The sequence below is a fragment of the Chrysochloris asiatica genome, unplaced genomic scaffold (genome assembly GCF_000296735.1).
Source record: "Chrysochloris asiatica unplaced genomic scaffold, ChrAsi1.0 scaffold00197, whole genome shotgun sequence".
Taxonomy (NCBI): Eukaryota; Metazoa; Chordata; class Mammalia; order Afrosoricida; family Chrysochloridae; genus Chrysochloris; species Chrysochloris asiatica.
This window is the reverse complement of record NW_006408715.1, coordinates 1,095,437-1,113,215: the sequence shown is the minus strand read 5'-3', so window position 1 is coordinate 1,113,215 and position 17,779 is coordinate 1,095,437. Positions and strand designations below refer to the sequence as shown.

The following is a 17,779-nucleotide window of genomic DNA, read 5'->3' as shown; positions in this document are numbered from 1 at the left end:
GCCCTGCACCAAGCCGAGCCCATCTCAAAGCAGCAGCACCTAACTAACTGTCCATAACGACAGACGGCAGCAGCGAATTATCTTGAATAGGGAGATCAGGACAGTCAGCTCCAGTATCTCCTCTCAGTTCAGAGTGGGGTACAGCCTTACCTCTAGCCTTCTGATGGAGGAAAACATCCAGCCCCCTCCCTTTGTTTTGACTACAACATGTTGCTAGATATAATTTTATTTTATATAAAAAGTGTTTTTGTGAGTCTTCAGAACCCAGGGATTGGTGGTAGTGGAGGAGCCTGCCCCCACTGGTTCATTTCATCCTCTGCCAACTTGCCTTAGGAGCCTAGGCCAGGAAGATGGGGAAGAGGTCAGAGCAGGAGCCTCAGACGCTTGCTGATCCACTCATTCTGTGACTTCAGGAGTCACATATAAGGTCAGTGTTTCTGGTCCCCGCCGGATCTGCACTGCCAGCTGGGATTGGGTTCGAACAGCTTCATAAACGTCCTCAGCATTTTGAACCAGCTGCTCCCCAATGGCCAAGATCACATCACCTGGCCGTAGACCAGCCCTAGGGAGAAAGAAGGGGGTGTACAGCCCAGCTTAAATGTACATGTGCCCACCCCCACAGTACAGTCTCATCCTCACCGGTGTGCAGGGGAGCCCAGGATGACTTTATGGATAAGCACACCATGCTGAACATCGGGAAAGCTTGGCTCACGGAGCTGAAGTTCGGCGAGGATGCTAAAAGGACAAAGATCATCCTATTAGCCACACTCAGGGGCTTGCCCTGTCTTGGGTCTACCTTAAGACTCACCAACACACTAAGAGCTCTATGGCAGGGACATGTGCTAGGTAGTACCAACACAAAGGCAATTCATTCACTTTCTGTCTTCGAGCAATTAGGAAGTGAGACATGTGCACTAAAGATAAGTAATTCCAGGTGATACGAAGTGTTAAATCAATGGCACAAATGTTATTCTAGAGTCCTAAAAGAAACTCTGGGAGACAGTAAGACTTAATATCAGATGAATCTGATACTTAACTATATAAACAAGAACAGCATAAATAATAACAGTAGGAAGTCAGGCTTGAACAATATTCATATAGGAAGTAAGTCAGAGAGGTTGAGTTAAAAACCGGTGGAAAATGGCCTTGAAACTCAATCCAGGTTAAGGGATTGAAGGCTTTTAAGTCAAAGCAGTAACAGGTAAAATCAATCTGGTTGCAGGTATATGAAACAAAGGGGGTAAGAGCCCAATAGGGGTGCCAGTTGCCCACCAGTGGTCCTACATGTCACTATACCTAGGAGTCAGAGTCAGCATCATCACCCCAATGTAGCGGCGCTGGGACCCACTGACTCCAAACGAGGAATCTAAGATAAGAGAAATAAGCCTCACCTAGCTGTATCCTTCTGCCTCCCTCTCCTCCCAACATACCCTTTTCCCAGCAAGTCCCAATGAATAACCCTCCCTCCCCTCTATTCCACCAAACACTTAAAGTAACTCCCTTCTCCCTTAAATCAAGCTCACTCTTCTTTTCTCCACGATGCAGAAACTCTCGAAGGCGATCAGAAGGGATGGCAAAGGAGATTCCAGCTGTGACCTTCATGGTGTTCACCCCGATCACCTCCCCATCCTGCAGGGACACAGGCCCCTGTTTCCTAGCCCAAACAAACAGTAGGGGGTGGGGGCACCTGAACAAGAGTAGCAGGGAGTATTAGGGAGATCTGGCTAGATACTGGGAGATAGCCAGCAAAAGACTACTCAAAAACTTGACCAAACATCTTTGAATGAGGGAGAATTGACTCTTACCACACTAACCTGGGACAGGGGTTCTTGGAATGATATTGCACTCACCAGGTTAACCAGAGGACCTCCAGAATTTCCAAACTGTAGGACAAGGAGAAAACATGGAAGAGACCCTGGGACTCCAAGCTTAGAGACATACCTAGAGTGTTGACATTCTCCAAATCCTGTCTTTTCCCAGCCCCTGAATAAGTGAATACATTTCTTCAAGCTATCCACCATGTAGCACACAGCCTCCCTCCCACCCCCTTCCTAGCTTGTCATTTCTCTCATATCAGTACTCACATCAATCGCTGCATCAGTCTGGATGTATTCCACATTGGTTTGTGGCAATCCCAGGTCTCTGGCTGGACGCTGAGCAGAGCTGACAATGCCCGATGTGATTGTGTTCTGCAGAGCAAAGGGACTTCCCATGGCAACTACAAACTCCCCTTGCCGTACATCAGCTGAGCGTCCCAGAGGCAGAGTGGGGAGAGGTTCCTAAGGGAGAATGGGCCCAAGAGACCTGTCAATTGGCTATGTATGCAAGTTCTCAGCTCCAGTTACACCTGGGCTACCTTGACCCTCACCTTAGTCTGAATCCTAAGGGTTGCAATGTCTGCCACCGGATCCACAGCTGTGACCATGGCTTCATACGTGTCGCCGCTGGGCAGCCTCACACGGACATGGCGCCGATCTGCCACCACATGGGCATTGGTAACGATGAGCCCATCAGCAGCCACCACGAATCCTGAACCGTTTGAAATAGGGACCTCGCGGCTGGAGAAGGGGTGCCTGAGAGAGGGGGAAACCGTGGTGGCAAGGGACTTTGGTCCCTCTGTTCGCCCGCCTCCCCGCTCCAGGTCTAGCCCACAGTTACCGGCCCAGGATCTCGATATAGACCACGGCAGGTGCTGTTTTCTCCACCACGTCAGCAATGAAGTTGTACTGGCTCCTGGGAGAGGTGGGCGGCGGTCCAGAGACCGCGGCGAGGACAGCAGGACAACCCCGGCCCCGGCCCCCGCCCCACAACAAAAGCACAGCCACCCCGGCGCCCAACGCCACCACCAGCCACACACGCGAACGGGTCCCAAGGGTCCCTGAGGCTTCCCGATTCCGGGGATCCGCGATCTCCGTATCCAACCATGTCCGGGGATCCCGGGTCACCGGCGTTAAACATGGCCGGGTTTCAGGGACCCCTGCAGACAACTGGGTCCGGAGATTGGGGGTCTCATACGTCACCCGGCCCCGAGGGTCAGAAGTTCCTGACGTCAGCAAAGCCCGGAAGTCAGGGGTCAACAGGGACCTCTTTCCCCAGTGAATCCCCCCCAAAGCACGCCATCCTCGAAAGCTCCAGCCTGCTCTGCGCCCCGCCCTCAGCGCAGCCATCCACTCCGCCTCAGCAGCCTCCTCGCCCGCCCTACTCAGAGGCGGTGCCCAGGACTAAACAAGCGGAACGCGTGGCACGCCGGTACCTGAAGTCCTCTAGAAGTGCACGACGGGACCCAGGATTCCAAGAGTCAACTCCGCCTCCGCCCCCATGAATGCTGGGAATTGTGGTTCCCGTGAAACGAGAGTTCCGGGGTGGCCCAAGGGGCCGCGGGGCATGCTGGGACCGCTTGCCCTTCTGAGACACCTCTATTGGATTTCGGGTTCGGACACCCTGGGCGGATGCCCGAAGACTCCGCCTTCCCAGGAGCCCCTGCGGCGGGGCGTGAAGATGGCGGCGGCAGAGGCTGAACACCCCTAAAACAGCAGCTATGGAACCTCCCCCAGCACCGGGGCCGGAGCGGCTCTTTGACTCGCACCGGTAAGAGCCCAGACAGAAAGAGGCCGAGTTCAACATCCCCTCGACTTCGGCGCCCGATCATCCCGCCTTTCGCCCACAGGCTCCCGGGTGATGGCTTTCTGCTCCTCGCGCTGCTGCTCTATGCGCCCGTCGGGTTCTGTCTTCTCGTCCTGAGACTGTTTCTCGGGATCCACGTCTTCCTGGTCAGCTGCGCGCTGCCAGACAGCGTCTTCCGCAGGTTCTGACCCGGGTTCTCGGGGAGGGTCAGGGCTGGACCCGGCCCAAGGCCACGCAGTCACCACTGCCTACGTCTCCAGGTTCGTGGTGCGAACCATGTGTGCCGTGCTGGGGCTCGTGGTCCGTCAGGAGGACTCCGGACTCAGAGATCACCGCACCAGAGTCCTCATTTCTAACCACGTGACACCTTTCGATCACAACATAGTCAACCTGCTCACCAGCTGTAGCACAGTGAGTGGTGACTAAGACCAAGAACACCCCGGGGGCGGCTCCCTTAGGGCCCAGCTCAGGGCTTCCCTCTCCCCGCCTACTCAGGTTTCCCTTGAGGACCACGAGAGACTGACCCCTACCCTAACCCCACTTTTCTACCTTATACAGCAGTTTTTCTCATTTCTCTCTATTCTTGTTCTCCCTCCTTTCTCTTCCCAGCCTCTGCTCAATAGTCCTCCCAGCTTTGTATGCTGGTCCCGGGGCTTCATGGAGTTGGATGGGCGGGGGGAGTTAGTGGAGTCACTCAAGAGATTTTGTGCTTCCACGAGGCTTCCCCCGACCCCTCTACTGCTATTCCCTGAGGAGGAGGCCACCAATGGCCGGGAGGGGCTCCTGCACTTCAGGTAGGTATTGGGCACTAAAATGGGCTAGGGGTCAAGCTTGGAGGCCCGTGGGTTTTCACTTTGTCAGCTCACCCTCCGTCCCCCGAGTCCCTCTGAACCCCACCTATGTAGTTGGACGGTTTCATGTTTTAAGTCAGGTGGAAGCTGCCGACTGAACTTCTATCCTACTGTTTACTTTTTCTCCTAGTTCCTGGCCATTTTCTATCCATGATGTTGTACAGCCTCTTACTCTACAAGTTCAGAGACCCCTGGTCTCTGTGGTGAGTGTGTGCTGGACAAGTAATCTCTAGGGCGCAGAGGGGATGTTTCCTACTCCTTGCCCTGGCTCAGGCCTCACTTCATGCCCTCCCCTCAGACGGTGTCAGATGCCTCCTGGGTCTCAGAACTGCTGTGGTCACTTTTCGTCCCTTTTACCGTGTATCAAGTAAGGTACTAACTATCCTCACTTTTTGGTGGCTGGGGAGAAGCTCACTTCACAGTCAAGGAAGTGAACACCTCTGCCCTCCATTTACAGACCTTTAAATATCAAAGTTGCACTCCACCTGCAACATGGTCTGTACTGTCTTCCCACCCTCACCCCATTGCTCATGAAGAGGTACCAATAGAGGGAAAGCGATGACAATGTCTACCCTGGTGCCCCCAACGTGGCCCTGGGTTGTTTTTCACAGGTGGCTCCGTCCTGTTCATCGCCAGCTGGGGGAGGGGAGTGAGGAGTTTGCCTTCCGGGTACAACAGGTGATGGGGTACACTAGCAGGGTGGAGGCGAGGTCTCTCCTTAGAAGAAGGTGGAAAGAAGGCTTGAGGCCTCAGATCTTGACACTTCAAACCTTCTGATTCTTCTTAGCTGGTGGCCAAGGAATTGGGCCAGACAGGGACACGGCTCACTCCAGCAGATAAAGCAGAGCACATGAAGCGACAAAGACATCCCAGATTACGTCCTCAGTCAGGTGTTTGGTCTTATACACAAAACTTCTGTTTTTTCACCCTACTGTGAATTTTTTCCTATTCTTGTACTAGTCAGCTTCCTCTGCTTCCCAATTCTGTAACTCAACCCTATTTCTGATCTTTTTTTATTTTTTATTTCTACAGCTCAGTCTTCTTTCCCTCCCTCCCCTGGCTCTTCTCCTGATGTGCAGCTGTCAACTTTGGCTCAGAGAGTCAAGGAGGTTTTGCCCCATGTGCCACTGGGCGTCATCCAAAGAGACCTGGGTATGGGAAAGGATGACCTCACACAAGGAGACAAGGGGTTGTGAGGAGAGAATGGGAACAGACTACCCTTTTCTTTTTCTCTTGTCCCTTCCTCCCAGCTAGGACTGGCTGTGTAGATTTGACCATCACTAATCTACTTGAGGGGGCTGTAGCCTTCATGCCTGAAGACATCACTGAGGGGACTCAGTCCCTTCCTACTGCCTCTGTCCCCAAGGTGAGACCCCAAAACAGCGCCTAGTCCAAAACTGGGGGTAGAAGGGAAAGGGAAACCCTAATGCTCCCTATCCCTGACCTCTCTTTTTTGATCCTGAGATGCTAGCACAGTGCCTCTCTTGCAAAGTAGGCACTCGATGCGTGTTTAATGATGATGACTTCGCAAGCCTTCTGACATTGTGATCACCTCAGTTCCCCAGCTCTGGCCCGGTGACCCCTCAGCCAACAGCCCTAACTTTTGCCAAGTCTTCCTGGGCCCGGCAGGAGAGCCTGCAGGAACGCAAGCAGGCACTTTATGAATATGCAAGAAGGTGAGGACGATAGAGGAAGACGCAGGAAGGGGCAGGCTGGAGAATCATGGAGCTAGAAGGGCCCACACAATGTCTTCTCCCCATGTCTCACAGGAGATTCACAGAGAGACAGGCCCAGGAGGCTGACTGAGCTCAGAGGAACAGGATGGCACCCAGAGCCGCAGGACGGAGACTGGGGGCAGCCCCTACCCAACTCACTACAAGCTGACTGGGTGGGTGGTGTCAAGGGAGGGATGGGGTGCCCCCAATATCACATTAAATTCAGGGTTTTCATTCAATGTCTCCGTTGCCTCTTTGGGTTTCAAAAACTCCCCGAGCAGGTTTTTTTCTTTGACTAGGGGGGTGGGGGGAGGTTGATCACCTTCTTGTGAGTTAATGGTTGGTCAGAAAGGAAGTGTCTGAAATCACCTCATGGCCAAGAGATGAATGATATTAAAAAAGTGTAACTCAACTGAAAACCCAGCAGCAACTGGATCCCAGCTGCACAGGTGTTTACCCTGGGTTTGTGAAGGAACAGCTACAAAACTACAAGTCCCAAGATGCCATTCACTATCATAATACACGTCATGTATAGGGCTCACACATGCTCAGTGTGATGGCTAAAGGCCTGTTTTCCATAGGCTTCAGAAGAAGTTAGAGAAGGTGGAGCAAATGGCACCACCCTAACACCAGGCTTTAGGATTCGTGTTTGAGACAAGTCCCAGGGTGGAGCCGGAATTTACCTTTGTACTTTATGCAGGTCAGGTTTGGTGGCAGTTAGCTGGTTATCTTCTGGAACTGGCTGCCATCCTGACACGTCTCGAACTGCAAGCAGGTTTGAATCCGGGATTCTTTTGGTCCTGCTGCCCCTAAGATTCCCCCGCATTAGCAACAAAAGTTTGGCAGTTTGAACCTACCATCTGCTCCTCTGGAGAAAGATGTGGCTGTTTGCTCCTGTAAAGGTTAAGCCAAATGCCATCAAGTGGATTCTAACTCAGAGCGATCCAATATAAGGTTTTCAAGATTGTAAATCTTTTCAGGAGCAAACAAACTCACCCAAGGAGTAGCTGTGGGTTTGAAACATCAATCTTTCAGTTAGCAGTCAATGCTTAACCCACCATACCACCAGGGCTCCTTTCTGTAAAGTTCACAGCCTTAAAAACCCTATGGGGCACTATAAATTGGAATTAGAGATGACAGCAGTGAGTTGGAGTTTTTGGGTTTTCACTTGGGAGACCCAGCACAGTTTCCTGACATGGAAGCAGTGCTGAGAAGGATGGAACCCAGAGCATTATCACCTAGGGTAGAAGTTAGGGATCAGGACTGAAGGGAAAGCTGTGTCAGGTGCCAAATATGAGGCTGCCCTGCCTTCTGTAGGTCCTACCCACGATCCACCATGACCTCATATGCCCTTGGGCTGGCAGAAGAGTCCAGCCGAAGCCCTCGTGAGTCTGAACTGGCTGTGAACCCCTTTGATGGACTCCCCTTCTCTTCCCGCTACTACGAGCTGCTTGAGCAGCGCCGAGCCTTGCCTATCTGGGCTGCTCGCTTTATCTTCTTGGAGCAGTTGGAGAGTAGCCCCAGTGGAGTGGTGTTGGTGTCTGGGGAGCCTGGCTCTGGCAAGAGCACCCAGGTTGGGGAGATTCTGGGAGTGGACAAAGAGATGGGCTGGGAAGCCATCCCTTCCCTGGGCAAGGGGTGCTTGGCTGTGTGTGGTCATGGGGGAGATGGGTGAAGGGAAAAGTGAATTGGGTTGACTCCAGTGTGGTTGGTGAAAGGCCAGGGGAATCCCCATTCATGAGATTAAATTGGCCATAGCTACCCTGGCCTGTCTGACTAAAGTCCTTCGTCTCTCTAACTGTCCTTCCCTATCCCAGATCCCTCAATGGTGTGCAGAGTTTGCACTGGCCAGGGGCTTCCAGAAAGGCCAGGTAACTGTAACTCAGCCCTACCCTCTGGCAGCACTAAGCCTGGCCCTTCGGGTTGCTGACGAGATGGACCTGACTGTGGGTCATGAGGTTGGATACAGCATCCCCCAGGAGGACTGCACTGGACCGGACACCCTGCTCAGGTGTGGCCTCCTGCAGGTCTGACCCAAATCAAATCTCCCTCACTCTGTAAATTAGCACCTCTCATCTCACTCAGCCCAACCCACTCCTGAAATCAATCAGGCAGGATGCAACTGCTCAGTGAAGCACTTTTAATCCCACCCAGGGACCTCAGACATTCATGAAAATATTGCTTTTCCAGCAGGAGCACAACCTGTGAACAAAGCGTTCTCAGTGGGGCTGTGGGGGAAACTGTTAATGGGGCCATAACTCAAGAAGTCAGTCTCAAGAGTTTCTGACATTCCCTATGAAATCTAGGTCCCCTGGGGGAGAAGTTTCACTGGACTTGTAGGGTTGGCCAGTGTCCATATTGACCACTTTGCTCATTACCAATGTCAACAGGTTCTGCTGGGACAGGCTGCTCCTGCAGGAGGTGGCCTCAACCCGGGGCACTGAAGCCTGGGGTGTGCTAGTGTTGGATGAGGCTCAAGAGCGGTCAGTGGCCTCAGACTCACTCCAGGGGCTGCTGCGAGATGCCAAGCTGGGAAACCTCCCAGGGGACACCAGAGTGGTTGTGATAACTAACCCAGCTCTTGAACCCAAGCTCCAAAACTTCTGGGGCAATCCTCCTATTGTCCATGTCCCCAGTGAGCCTTGTGGGAGTCCCACCGTCATCTACAGGGATGCTGTCCCTGCTGACCGGGTAGAAGCCACCTGCCAGGCTGTGCTTGAGTTGTGCCAAGAGGAGTCTCCAGGTGACGTGTTAGTGTACCTGCCCAGTGAGGAGGTAAAAAAAATTGGGCTGCATGGGTACTCAAGTATGCCATATTCCCATCCTGGGGCAGTTGGAGTATTTACTCTTTGTTGGGGGCCTCTTTTGAGGAAAAACACTAGGGGCTCAGGGAATGGAATCCAATCTCTTTTATTCCCTATAATGAAGAGATCTGTGATTCAGTGAACCCCTGAAATTATAACACACCCAATTTTTATGAGTATGTACATTTTTCAGGGTGAAAGGAAGAGCCATAACTTTCATCAATTCTTCAAAGGAGTCTGTGACCCCAAAAAGTGAAAATCGTCCTAATGTCCCATCCTTCTCCACAGGAAATTTCCCTGTGCTATGAATCCTTGTCCAGGGAAGTGCAGTTCCTGGACCCCCGAGGGCCTTCCCCACTGTTGCTGCCCCTTCACCCAGGCTGTGGTCAAGCTGTTCAGGCTGTGTATGAGGACATAGAAGCAGGTACCCGAAAAGTCGTGCTTACTCACTGGCTGGCTGATTTTTCCTTCTCCCTCCCTTCCATCCGACATGTCATTGACTCAGGATTGGAGCTTCGGAGTGTGAGTGAGAGAGAAATAGGGGGGCTGTGGAGGTAAGGCTAGAAATGGCCCACTCTGATCTGTCTTGGCTTGGGTTGTGGGGTTGGGGGACAGGTTTACAATCCTCAGATCCGAGCGGAATCCCAAGAGTTGCGGCCCATCAGCAAGTGTCAGGCAGAGGCAAGACGAGTGCGGGCAAGAGGGTTCCCACCAGGTAAGAGCCTTTACCCTCATGGAGAGTAACCCTGAGATGAGTCACCAACATGCAAGCCTGAGAAATGTGCAGCAGTATTCTTTCCCAGGTCTTTGTCCCATCAGGGTCCTGCATCTGTCTGTATCCTAAGTCCTTCCTAGAACTAGAGGCTCTCCCAATGCCCCAACCCAGGGTCTGTGAGGAGAATCTGAGCCCCCTGGTGTTACTACTAAAAAGAAGACAGATTGCAGAGGCTAGAGAGTGCCACTTCCTGGACCGACCTGGTGAGCCAACCTCCTGCCCATGTCCTGTTGTCTGAGTACCAGGCTCTGAAGGCTCCGGCTATGTAAGCTCTGTTTCCTCACCAGCTCCAGAAGCACTGATGCAGGCACTGGAAGACTTAGACTACCTGGCTGCCCTGGATGATGATGGGAACCTGTCAGACCTGGGAATCATCCTCTCCGAGTTCCCCCTGCCCCCTGAACTGGCCAAAGCCCTGCTGGCCGCCTGCGAGTTTGACTGTGTGGCTGAAATGCTCACCCTTGCAGCCATGCTCACTGGTATAAAGCCCCTCTCTCTGGCTCTGGCAGCCACTAAGACCTGTCCCTCTGGATTTCGCTGCTCCTCAGACTCCCCCTTTCCTCCATTCCCTGGCACCCACCCTTCACAGTGCCTAAAGTGCCCACCCTTCACCATGCTTATATCTTTTATTCCTTTCTTATCCCTTTAGGCTTTTCTCTGCTGATTCTTGCCCCTCAATATACTTACATCTCTCTCATCTATTGTAAAATTCACACTCCTCTTCCCCAGCCCCAATTTAATCTCTATCCTTTTCTGTCTGATGTATTCCTTGCACACTGCTTTCCACCTTCAGGACCTACCACACACTGAAACCTTTAAGCGCACCAGTGACCTCCTAGATGCCCAATCCAGGGGACACTTCAGAGCCCATATTTTTCATTAAAGGAGCCCTGGTGGTGCTGTGGTTTAAGCATTGAGCTGCTAGCCACAAGGTTGGCAGTTCAAACCCATCAGCCACTCCATGAGAAAAAGATGAGTCTCTCTGCGCTCATAAAGATTTAGTCTTGGACTCCCTACAGAGCAGTTCTACTCTGTCCTATTGGACTTGATGGCAGTGACTCATTCTTTATACTTTTGACATTTGAGAGTGTTGACCAATTCCCACCTTGAAGCTGCCCCTTCCTGAGCCTCTGTGATATTGCTCTTTGTACTTTCATCCTACCTCTCTGACCATTCCCTTAATCTCTTCCTTAGATTGTTGGACCTTTGCCCATCCACTGTCAGTTGGTCGTAAGCATCCTAACCTTGTCTCATTGTCTTCTCAATCCCTGAACACCCACAGCATGCTCAACATCCATGGTTTGGGCTGCAACCTTTATACATAAAACTTCCAAACTTTGTATCTCTCTGACAATCCCATTTTTCTGACTCTTACATTTACATATTTGATTTCTGATTTCTGGCAGAATAGTCCACAATACCTCAAATTAGTGTGTACTCATAGATTGCCTCCTCACCACCACCAAATCTTTTCCTTCCACTGCATTCTGAGTTTCAGATAGCACCGTCAAGCTTTCTCCAGGTTCCTAATCTGAATCACCTGCTCCTCTTCACTCTCCTGGCCAGCAGAGCCTTAGATCCTTATCACTGCTCAGCTGGATTCCTTAATCAGCTTTTTGAAACAGCTTACTGAAGACCTCTATTTCAACTCTGCAAGACAGAATGTAAATTCTTTCTGAGGAGCAGCTGGTGGGTTTGAACTGCTGACTGTGAGGTTTGCAGTCCAGTGCTGAATCCTACAGTGCTATAAAGAACCCTTTTATGGCCTGGCCTATACTTAAAGCTGGTAGCTCTCTAACATTACCTCCTGCCATTCTACATACAGGCCATTCCTTCCATCCATACTGAGTAACTTGTAGTTCCCCACATTGATATTAGTTCTGCAACGTGTTGTTCTTGCAGTCTAGAATATTCTCTGTCCCACCCCCTTTGCCACTGAGCTAACTCATAATCAGGCTTTATATATTGGCCCTAGGGTCCTCTTCTTTTTCTTCCACATCACCCTCTTCCTGACCCAAAGCCTGAATTAGATATTCCTCCTTTGTTTTCAGAGTACCACTACATCATGCTTATCAAGTTTCCTTACTTGTTCGTCTTTCCTGCCACTCTCTAAGCAGACTCTGAGAGCAGAGACAGTCTTTAATTATCCTCAGTGTCTAATAAAAGTGCATGGCTCCTTGTGGTTATCAATGTGTTTTGAATAAAGCTCCCAAAGAGACACTTCTACCTCTTCAGAATTATACCTTCTCCAAATACTGTATTGTAATTCTTTCTGATTCCCCCAAAATGACCTTCATTTCTTCTGCTTCCAGCTGCCCCTGGGTTTACCCGTCCTCCGCTCTGTGCTGAAGAAGCCGCTCTGCGCCGTGCCCTGGAGCACGCGGATGGTGACCATAGCTCTCTCATCCAGGTGTATGACGCCTTTGTACAGAGTGAGTGACTCACTCTACACCCTCTTATGGAACTCCAGATTCCCCAAAGACGGGTAGTGGTGTGCAACCAGCTGACAGACCTCTGTACCAAGAAGGGAGGAGGCCCTGTGGCCAAGAGTTGGGTTCTTTCATGGGTCTCGGGGTCTTTCATTGTAGCTGGCCCCTTTCCTCTCCTAGGTGGGGAGGATGAGGCTTGGTGTCAGGCTCGGGGTCTAAACTGGTCAGCATTGTGTCAAGCCCGTAAACTTCGAGGAGAACTCCTAGAACTCATGCAGCGAATTGAACTTCCTTTGTCCCAGCCAGCCTTTGGCTCTGAGCAGAACCGCAGAGACCTTCAGAAAGCACTGGTGTCAGGATACTTCCTCAAGGTTAGGGGAAAGGGTAGTGATGAGGGTATAAAAGGAGCAAAAGCAGAGGGAGCAAATATTGGCATGCCATCTCTAAAACTAGGGTCCAGGTAGCTATTCAAGGGATTCTGGGGAACCAGGAGAGATTTTCCTTTAATTTTGGGGGCTAAAAACACTATGGAAGTGCCATATGGTATGGTGGGGACTACAAAGCACTTAGAGATAAAACTTTTGTTACTCTTCCCACGCTTACTAATTCTCATCCCTCTTTTCTTTTGTCCTACTGTCTGCCTCTTCCCGCTTACATATTCCTTCAATATCATTTCCTTTCATTGAGGTGGCCCGAGACACAGATGGAACTGGAAATTACTTGCTTTTAACCCATAAGCATGTGGCCCAGCTTGCCCCATACTGCTGCTACAGAAGCCGGAGGGCCCCAGCCAGACCCCCAACTTGGGTGCTTTACCACAATTTCTCCATTTCCAAAGACAACTGCCTATCCATTGTTTCTGAGATTCAGCCACAGATGTGAGTTCCCTGACACCCCTCCTAAACTGCCCACTCCTCTCCCTGGGACAAAATTAGGGCTGGGGAGTTGCGAAGAGTGCATCTTTGTGATGTACCATATGATTTTTAGGGTAGCGAGGTGGTGAGAAGTTTAAGAGCCTATATCATTAGGAGACAGACCATCTAATATGACTCTTCTCTTTCAGGCTGGTGGAGTTGGCACCCCCGTACTTCCTAAGTAACTTACCCCCAAGTGAGAGCAGAGACCTCCTGAACCAGCTGAGGGAAGAAATGACAGATTCTTCAGCAGGGAGTGAATCCTCCTCTACCCAGGAACTCGGAGATGCCTGTGTCCTGCAGTGACCTGCCTAAGGAATGAAACTGACCTCATCTCCCCACATTAGATCCTCCCTTGGGCTAGCACCAAGGCAGCCAGATTTAGAAGCCCAAAGTTTAGGGTCAAGTGTAAATCCTGGAGCCTGACTCCCAAGAACTGATGGGCTGGGAGTGGAGGGAATGGGGTGGAGGGAAACTACAGTCTACGTAGTATAGGACTCTTTCCTTTCCTTTGTTGTCGCTAAGTGCCATCCAGTCGGGACCTGACTCATAGCGACCCTGTACAGAGTTTCCAAGAAGCAGCTGGTGAGTTGGAACTGCTGGTCTTAATGGACCAAACCGACATTGCAGTTTACCTCATTAACCGGCAACGCCACATGAGAAGTGACATCCTCCTCCTCCAACTTAAGCCAAATCCATCCTGTGCTCTCTGTTGTTCTATAAAAGTTTTCTCTAAGACACCAAACTTGAGTTTAGATCTGCGACACCATATACAACATCCATGTGTTAGAGATGACACTCCATCAAAGATTCAACTGACTCCTCTAGTCATTGCCACCAGCCTGGTTCCTACCTCTAGCTAAGCCTTTGCACTAAGATAGAACATGTTCATAGAACATAAGCAGTTTGGCTATAGTTGGTCTCTGGCTCTGGCTGTAGCTCATTTCTCTCTGTCATATTGCTCCAGCTGCCAAGGGAGAAAGAAATGGGGGTGCTATAAGGATTAGACAAAACAATTCCTTTTGTCCTCAGACAAATGAGGACATTAAATCCTGCTTCGTTTTCAATCTTGAGTCTGTTCCAACCATCCCCTAACTCTCAACTTTCCAACAAGCTTCCCAGCAGCCCCTGACCTACCCACAAGCTCATGTCTTTCCAACAACTCCTTTCTTTCAAGCCGGGCACTACTCCTTTACTCCCCTTGGACTATTAACTTTGATATCCTCCATTATGATGAATATTGTAAATATGTTTGTAGAATTTGGTAGAAAGAAAGTCCTTGGGACTCTGCTTTCCTCTTCAGAGTTCCCTCCCTTAGAAATTCTGTTCTCCTCATTCCATCTATCTCCACCCCATGTGACCTCTTGATATGGCGCTGTGGGTTAATGCGCTGGACTACAAGGTCAGCTTGAACATCAAGGTTGGCAGTTTAAGTTCACTAGCCTTTCCTTGAAAAATCTATACAGGGTCACTAAGTTAGAACCTACTCCAATAAAAACAACAACAATGTGACCTCCACCAAAGCAGGGCTTTGCACCTGTTTGTTCTCATTTGACTCCCTGCTGAGAATGTGCCTTTCCATCCCAGACAGACTGAATCAGAATATACATTTGAATCAGCTCCCCAGGTAATTTATCACCTGGGATGGAAAGGCACCTTTTCAGCAGGGGCCAAACTGGCTAGAAAGCTTGGTAGCCGTGAGCCAAAGGTATTTTCCAGAAGTTATTCTCTCTAGGTCTAGGACCACTATCATAAGAGGGTAAAGTTAGTGTTCCTGGTAGGCTGTAGGATAAGCACTGGACTCCTAACTGTAATTCAAACCCACTAACAGGGTCTCTGTGAGTCGGTACTGACTCTAGGGCACACAACAACAGATCACGTTTTGCCTACAGAGTTCATTTTGCTCCAACTTCCCATTCAACACATTTGCAACCATGGAATTATTTTTGACACTTCTTAAACTTGTCACTTCCAAATTATTAATTTCTGCTCACCCTAATTCCACTGGGCCCAGTTAGCCTACCCACCCCTTACTCTCTACTCTATGAAGGTCCCCGAGCCAGATTCATTTTCCTAGATTTTCTCTTTCGGTTGGTACATAAATATCTATCTGGCCTACCTCGCAGGCGCTTTGTGAGGATCAAGAAGGAGGACGTGGTCTGCAGGCTGAACATACACAACATGAGGCTCAAAGTTTTGTTGCTGGAAAGAATCCTTAGCAATTATTTTACAGAGAGGGATGAGATGCCCAGCGCAGACAACCCTCTGATTCCTGACAGACTCTGCGTGCTGGCCAGGCACCTTCTTCATTTCTCCGCTGTCTTTGGCGCCTTCCTCTCTTCACAGCTTTCTGAAAGACCCAGCGGCTTTGGGGTTCGGCCACCTCTTGTCGGCACCGCCTCCGGAGCAAAACCAGAGATACGAATCCAACCTGCTAATCACCTAAGTCTCTCAGGAGAGCAGCTCCCATTGGCCAGTCATTCCTCCAAGCACTTCATTGGCTACCAACCTGCAATTCCCACCCACTTTGTGCCTCAGGTTCCATCCTGTGCACTAGCCGTTGAGAGAAATGGCGGGAAAGGCCAAGTAGGAGGGCGTGGGGTAGGGTGGCTCAACGTCCGCCTGGGAGCTGGCCCTACGGCCGAGGAGCCCTAGTGGATAGCTAGCTGTAAGGCTGGCTGGTCCACATAAGCTCCGCAGCTACGAGACAACAGGAGGGGCAGGCGCACCAGCTCCACGTGTCCCTCAGTCCCGTCCAGAGCGCTCGGCTGGTCGAGCGGGCGTCGCTCACACCACCGAGGCAAGCCCAGACACTGAGGCCACCTTATTGTCCTCGGCCCAGGGCTGCAGATTCTGAAGAGCGAAGAGCGATGAGTTGTGCAGACAGAGCGGGTCCGGAGGCAGTGGCGGCCGTAGGGGCCGCGGCAGAGTGTCCTGCTGCAGGTGCAGGAGAAGGCGACCTGCACGGTGCCGCTCAGCCTCGCGCTCCTCTGCTGTCTGGCGCCTGGGCGGGTGGAGGTACGGGGTCAGCGATTCTGGACCTCGCTGCCGCTGGGTCTGGCCTGTCCCATGAACCCCAGCCCTCTCTTGCCAACCCAGTGCTTCACCACCACCTGGGCATGCCTGCGGGCCCCGCCCGCCCTCGCCTAGCCCACGCCTCACCGCCACTTGGTGCGCCGGTTCTGGAACCACGTCTTGACCTGTGCGTCTGTCATGCGCAGGGCCTTGGCCAGGGCGGCCCTTTCAGCCGAGGCCAAGTACTTCTGGCGCAAGAAGCGCCGCTCCAGCTCCAGTACCTGTGAGCGTGAGAAAGACGTGCGCGGCTTCTTCCGCTTCGGGGGGGTCCGGTTTTGGTAGGGGTGGCCTATACGGCGCGTCCCGGAGAAGGGTGACAGCGCGGCTGCGGGGAGGACGAAGAACCAGGGCAGAGTTTGTGGGGGGCCACTGAGAAGAGAGCAGTGCGGTTGCTCAAGCCGCAGAGCTCCTTAGCCCCAAGTTCAGCCCACATCAATGGAGGGAGGTCCCTAGACCAAAAGGGGCCTCCGAAGAACAGCCTTCCCCCTTGAGTGACGGAGAGAGCCCCCAGAACTTCACCCTGTCCTCCCAGATGTGTGGACAGTGGGATTACAGAGGGAGGTGCAGGCACCAACAGCAGCTCCCTCCCCATCACCTACAGGGCGGAAGGACCTAGAGATCTAGTTGGGGGAGAATCCCCTGGGATAAGTGGGTTGGTGGCAACATATGAAAGGGGATCTGAAGGATCAGAGATGAAAAGGTTTCAAAATGGGACCTGAGGCCAGAGGGGTCGGACAACCTCACCCGTGAGCCGGTCCTTGGCGAAGCGGCGGCCACTATCCATCCAGGGAAAGGTGAGTCCGGCCAGGCTCCCGGCGCCGCCCAAGCCCGAGGGCCCAGGCACCGCGGGCGTGCCTGCTGAGGGCGGAGGCACAGGCAGCGGACGGTGAGCCGGCACTCGAATCACGCCGCCCGGGCCCATGCTGGAGCTGCCTGGCAATGGAGCCAGTGAGCCTGCGGGTCCGTAACCAGAGGCTCCGTGGAATCCACCCGAGAACGCTGCATTCTCCCCGTGACCCGAGCTCCCACGGCCTGGGCCTAAGCTGCCCCCCGGGGGTTCGGGACCGCTCAGGATCTGATCAATGCCGAAGCTGATTGGCTCGTGGTGCGAGAGATTGTGCGGAGCCAGCACTGCCGGCTCCATGGGTCCGGGTCAGAGAGCACCTCAAGAGGTTTGGCAGCTGGGGAGGGCGTCCTGGGCAGCTCAGGGAGCCCAGCAGCTTAGCGCTCGGGAGGGCGGCCTCAGGGACCTAAGTGGCTGGCCACCGTAGGGTGCTGGAGCCCCTGGGACAGTAGCATCCCAGTGCACAGGGAACAGCCGCGCCCGTGCGCTCCGAGATCCACAGTCTGAGCAAGGACTCTCATTCCGGGGAAGCGCTGCCAGCCGGGGGCCCCAGGAGTGCCCTTGCTGGCTCTCAGCCTCAGCTGGACACTGGGGTACCGGGTCACTGCCTGAGTCCAGGGTGGAGAGGGTTGGCCGGCTCCAACTCGGACTGAAGCAGTGACTGACAGATCGGCCCCGGGTGGGCAGTGGGGGCTGGGGGTAGGGCAGGGGCGGGGCCGGGCCTGTTAAAGGGAAAGAGACTGCCTGT

The 17,779-nt window shown here is 52.4% G+C and overlaps 4 protein-coding genes across 6 annotated transcripts; 2 read left to right on the top strand and 2 right to left on the bottom strand.

Moving 5' to 3' along the window:
- Window positions 1-32: 32 nt before the first annotated feature.
- Window positions 33-3,189, bottom strand: HTRA2 (HtrA serine peptidase 2). 2 transcript variants are annotated; one of them, XM_006872427.1, is made up of 8 exons: window positions 2,659-3,189; window positions 2,369-2,573; window positions 2,085-2,279; window positions 1,851-1,883; window positions 1,524-1,629; window positions 1,297-1,366; window positions 640-735; window positions 33-562 (listed from the first exon to the last, which is right to left on the bottom strand). In XM_006872427.1, the coding sequence occupies exons 1-8, from the start codon at window positions 3,165-3,167 to the stop codon at window positions 397-399; spliced, it is 1,380 nt and encodes a 459-aa protein (XP_006872489.1). In that variant the 5' UTR covers window positions 3,168-3,189; the 3' UTR covers window positions 33-396. The 2 variants fall into 2 exon arrangements, with proteins under 2 accessions (XP_006872489.1, XP_006872490.1); XM_006872428.1 differs by lacking the exons at window positions 640-735; window positions 2,085-2,279 and having other exon boundaries at window positions 211-562; window positions 2,659-3,172.
- Window positions 3,190-3,449: 260 nt separating this feature from the next.
- On the top strand, window positions 3,450-6,429 carry AUP1 (ancient ubiquitous protein 1). Its single transcript, XM_006872426.1, is given in 13 exon segments — window positions 3,450-3,494; window positions 3,497-3,588; window positions 3,668-3,805; window positions 3,885-4,035; window positions 4,234-4,418; window positions 4,606-4,678; window positions 4,774-4,847; window positions 5,087-5,153; window positions 5,263-5,365; window positions 5,508-5,627; window positions 5,726-5,841; window positions 6,033-6,151; window positions 6,245-6,429. Coding segments are annotated over 13 exon segments (1,320 nt in total). The 3' UTR covers window positions 6,282-6,429.
- A 386-nt stretch (window positions 6,430-6,815) lies between these two features.
- Window positions 6,816-13,619, top strand: DQX1 (DEAQ box RNA-dependent ATPase 1). 2 transcript variants are annotated; one of them, XM_006872424.1, is made up of 12 exons: window positions 6,816-6,965; window positions 7,508-7,763; window positions 8,008-8,201; window positions 8,581-8,965; window positions 9,283-9,516; window positions 9,610-9,709; window positions 9,814-9,972; window positions 10,057-10,248; window positions 12,082-12,201; window positions 12,379-12,569; window positions 12,886-13,076; window positions 13,262-13,619. In XM_006872424.1, exons 2-12 carry the CDS (start codon window positions 7,527-7,529, stop codon window positions 13,416-13,418), a joined length of 2,160 nt encoding a protein of 719 aa, XP_006872486.1. In that variant the 5' UTR covers window positions 6,816-6,965; window positions 7,508-7,526; the 3' UTR covers window positions 13,419-13,619. The 2 variants fall into 2 exon arrangements, with proteins under 2 accessions (XP_006872486.1, XP_006872487.1); XM_006872425.1 differs by having other exon boundaries at window positions 6,922-6,961.
- A 2,263-nt stretch (window positions 13,620-15,882) lies between these two features.
- On the bottom strand, window positions 15,883-17,331 carry TLX2 (T-cell leukemia homeobox 2). The gene is made up of 3 exons (XM_006872423.1): window positions 16,932-17,331; window positions 16,275-16,512; window positions 15,883-16,116 (listed from the first exon to the last, which is right to left on the bottom strand). The coding sequence occupies exons 1-3, from the start codon at window positions 17,329-17,331 to the stop codon at window positions 15,900-15,902; spliced, it is 855 nt and encodes a 284-aa protein (XP_006872485.1). The 3' UTR covers window positions 15,883-15,899.
- Window positions 17,332-17,779: the final 448 nt, after the last annotated feature.